General features: G+C 34.9%; 1 protein-coding gene across 1 annotated transcript; it reads right to left on the minus strand.

Annotated features, from left to right (window-relative positions):
- Positions 1 to 492: 492 nt before the first annotated feature.
- Positions 493 to 3,082, minus strand: LOC125492831 (uncharacterized). Its single transcript, XM_057391500.1, has 8 exons — positions 2,808 to 3,082; positions 2,133 to 2,757; positions 1,898 to 2,034; positions 1,723 to 1,796; positions 1,476 to 1,635; positions 1,299 to 1,398; positions 919 to 1,209; positions 493 to 708 (listed from the first exon to the last, which is right to left on the minus strand). The coding sequence occupies exons 1-8, from the start codon at positions 3,080 to 3,082 to the stop codon at positions 493 to 495; spliced, it is 1,878 nt and encodes a 625-aa protein (XP_057247483.1).
- Between the last annotated feature and the right edge of the window lie 1,594 nt (positions 3,083 to 4,676).

Consider the following 4,676-nt stretch of genomic DNA (forward strand, 5'->3'; position numbering starts at 1 on the left):
TGAATATTATAAACACTAAGAAAGAATTATCATGCACTAAGATGAGTAATAGAAACTATAATATGAAACATAATGGATTAAAAATCATTTTTTACCATAGCGTAGTAGGGTCCAGCTGATTGCTTGCAGAACGCGCGCCTTCACCCTGCTCCTCTGTGGTGACATTAGCAGCATTTGATGGAGGATTCTCGCCCTCAGTATCATTTGCCAGATGTGGAGTAGACTGGCTTCCTGAAGCTCTACCTTGCCCGCTAGAAGAAGCCATCTAAAATAACACAGATTAGTAGAACGAATAATGTAGTATAAACTTCAAAGTTTTTTATATCAAATTTAAGGATAAAATAGGAATCAACTTAAACTTCTTAACATATTATATAATATAAAGTGCAAACAATAAAAATTACAAAATCAATCATTACTGAATCCACCAAACATAATACAATGTATCGAAACTTAGAAGTTCATAAGACACTACAAAATCTAATGTATAATTCACGATAAATCTTCTTCCGCATCATCACCATCATCATCATCAAAATCTTCGAGATTCTCATAAACTTGTAGATCATCTTCACTATCATCCTCATCGTCATTATCAGAATCCCTACTATCGTTAAGCATTACATCCTCGTTTTGTTCTTCTTCCCCGTCAGAATCATAGTCTGGAATCTCATTTGGAGCACAAAGAGTTGAAGGAACATCACTTATCTATTCTTGAAAGAATAATGAGTCCACTGGAGTTTCAATTGAAGACCTTGCCTTAGTCTGAAACACTGCCCACCATTACACTCTACCCCTACTTAAACTAGGATAAGGGGCATAATATATTTGGCTAACTTGGTATGATAATACAAAGGGATCATATTTTGGGTACTTCTTACTATGATTTATTTCAATGAATTTGTATTGTTCATGTACATTTAAACCACTCAAAGAATCCATCCAATTGTACTTAAACAATATCGTCTTGTAGACTTCCAATGGACCATGGTAAACTAGTTCAATTACTTCCTCCAAAATGCCATAATAATTAACTTCCTCGTGACTTTTAACACACACTCCATAGTTCATAGTTGATTTGTGTTTTCCATACTCATGTGTTTGAAAATTGTATCCATTGACGAAAAACTGATTCCATGACTTCACTTGTCTAACGGGGCCCATTGCAAGAGCATGAACTACATCGATGTTAGTCACCTCCTGTGGTACCTAATTTCATATTATAGAAATTTACATAATTTGCGTTAGAAAAACCTTTCATTTAGTTAAGACTTATATTTTATTAATTAAAAACTCACATGGTTTTTGAACCATTTAGGATATTCAGCTTCACATTTGCTCCAGATCTCCTCCAATGATATGTGTGGATGTGTCTCCAATATATGTTTTTCGAAAATCCTATTATTATTGACAACAGCACGATTAGAGATGTTTTTAACTAGTTAAACATCACTAGGCATGAAAAACATATTTACCTTTCATATTCGCTTAATATACCACTGTTTGCAAGAACATAAAGTTGTGCACGATCATACTCTTTATCTTGCAAGAAGCGTAAACGGTCGTTGGTAGATGTACGCCCACAATCCACCCTAAACATCTCAGGAATATTTGGATCATGATGGTTCTCAATGACTGAAGTGACGTTTCTACCCAAATCTCTTGTTTTAGTATCAACTTCTGGTTGGAAGTAATTCGAACAAAATTATGATATTTCCTCACATAGGTATGCATTGCAAATAGAACCCTCCACACGTGCCTTCTGTACAACCTTACGCTTCAAGTGATTGAGAAACCTACCAAATAAATCAACATGTAGATATCGATTGTGAAAACTTTGTCATATTAGAACTTCATGCTTAAAAGACATATTTTTACTTAAGAATTTCTTTGTTACCTTTCAAAGGGATACATCCACCTATATTGCACTGGACCACCAACCTTAGCTTCATAATCCAAATGAATCGGAAAATGCTCCATCGAGTTGAAGAATGCAGGAGGAAATATCTTTTGCAAGTTTGCACAAAATTTCAGCTATATTTTTATCCAAACGATCCATATCATCGAAATTGGATAGTGGATGCACATAAATCACGAAAGAATTGATTGATATCAGTAATTGCTTTCTAAACATGCGAAGGTAGCAACTCTTTTAAAGCAACCGGTAGTAACCTCTCCATCAAGACATGACAATCATGGCTTTTCATTCCAAAAAGCCTAGATGTTCGAAGATCTACACATCTACTCAACTCAGATGCATATCCATTCGGAAACTTTAAGTCACGAACCCATTCACATAAGAACTTCCTTTGAGCCTTGTCAAGTGCAAAAGGGGCTTTTGGCATGATTTCGTTTCCCCGTTCGTCGTAGGTGAGCTCTAACTGTCGACGCTTACATACACACTTCAAGTCTTTTCTCGCACTAACATTGTCCGAAGTTTGGCCTTTCACATCCATCACTGTGTGTATAAGTTGATCAAAGAAATTTTTCTCAATGTGCATGACATCCAGGTTGTGTCGAATAAGCAAATCTTTCCGATAAGGAAGTTCCCAAAAAGAACTTTGTTTAAACCAACCCTTTTTAGCTTTCTTCAAGATTTTGAGAGCTTCAGGGCCATCAGTGGCTTTAGGCAAGTCTTTCACACATTGCCACATATCATCTCCGGACATCATAGCTGGAGCCATGCCATTTTCCACTTTGTTTTTGCGAAAAGCTGTTTTATTTTTACGAAAAGGGTGATCATGTGGAAGAAACTTCCTGTGGCAATCAAACCATGAGACTTTATTGCCATTATCAAGCCAAAATGCCTTAGGTTCTTCCATAAAATATGGACAAGCCTTTTTCCAGCAGTAGCCCATCCAGACAACATACCATATGCAGGAAAATCACTTACGGTCCACAGAAGCGCTGCACGAAGCATGAAGTTTTGTTTCTGTGAAATATCATAAGTCATAGCACCAATCTCCCACAATTGTTTGAGCTCTTCAATTAATGGTTGAATGTAGACATCTAAATTACCCTTTGGATTCTTAGGACCGGGAACTAGTAAAGAGAGGAACATGAAAGGCTTTTTCATACACATTGATGGAGGCAAATTATATGGAGTAAGAATTACAGGCCAACAAGAATATTGTCCTCCAAACTTACCAAAGGGTGAAAAGCCATCTGATAAGTCGTTTTTATATATAGTTTTTAGATGCATTTAGGTTGCATTTTAGAGCATTTAGTTTCATACTTAGGTTCATTATTGCATTATATTCTTAAGTTATGCTTTTCTATTCCTATTCGGTATGTTTTCTTTTTTTTGATGAATTTCAGGCATTGAAGACTTATTTGGAGTATGATTAGCTAAGCTTAAGGATTAGGAGCACTTGGAAAGGAGTTACAATGCATAAGGATCGTATGGATATGTCATAGTACGAGTTTGAGCAAAAACGAAGCGGAAAAATCATTAGAAGAAATGTGAAAAAGAGTCACGTATACTATTCTGATCATAACTTTTGATGTGATTCTTAGAATCGAGTAATTCCACCAGATTTGGAAACTAGACTTAAAGATCTTTCCAACGATAGGTGGCACGTCCCGAGGAGACTTCTAGTCAAGGAGTTATGCCTTTAGGAAAATTGCACTGTTTCTGCTGGAATCTGTCACGCGTACGCACGGATCACTAATCTGCCTATTAATGATTTATTTAAGACTTTCCTTATCTTGTAAATTACTTTCCAAGTCATATTAGGTTATTGAATATTTATTTAGATAGGTTTTCATTCTTTCTCTCTCCTCCTCCCTCTCACGTTATTTTTTAGGTTTTAGGTTTTAGTTTTCTCTCTTCTTCTTTCTCTCTAGTTTTTAGTGTAAACCCTAGTTTTTATTCTTTTTCATTAATTCATGAGTTTCATTAGTTTCTTTCATTGATTTCTTTAATTATGTTTTCTTTTATAGTTTTAGATTTCATTATTTATTTCATGATAGAGTAGTTTCTTTTATCTATGGTTAAGTTGAACCCTAGTATGATTTAATTTATGATTGTTTCTTTAAATTCTCATATTAATTGTTAATTGTTCTTGCTTAATTGATTGTGCATATTCCAATACTAGATTAGGGATAACTAGTATTGTTATAATTCCATTGTCTTGATTACAACGGGAGTTGGATTTTGACGGATTTGAGTATTTTAATTAAGGGCATGAAGTTCTCCACCGGAGTAGGTAGAATGGATTGTAAGGAAGTTAAAGTGCCGTGTTTAATGTCTTTAATTTGCAAGATTCCATGGGAGTAGGCTTGATTGAATATTAGAGAAGCCATAGATACTCGGGAGAAGTCTATGGTACTTTATAGGGTGGACTTTTCCTTGTGAACATTTAATTGATTAGTTTGGGGTAGGAATTATTTTGTATTATTTCATGCTAGTGGCTTTGATATGAATGAGGATGTACTTTAGTCGAGTTTTATGGAAAACTAAGAATCTTGAAAGAAAGACTGGATCTTTAGGGTTTTCTTTAAGTATTAAGGATAGAACAATTCGATCAAACACAAAGTAACTCACGAATTGGGTCTTGATTCACTCTCAAACACAAAGTAATTAAGCAATCAATCTTAAATCTCAAACACAAAGTAATTGATTCAAGGTTTGGAAATCACAAAGAAGTCCGAAAATTTTCACAAAGAAAATTAAA

This window comes from Beta vulgaris, chromosome 8 (genome assembly GCF_026745355.1).
Source record: "Beta vulgaris subsp. vulgaris cultivar EL10 chromosome 8, EL10.2, whole genome shotgun sequence".
Lineage (NCBI taxonomy): Eukaryota > Viridiplantae > Streptophyta > Magnoliopsida > Caryophyllales > Amaranthaceae > Beta > Beta vulgaris.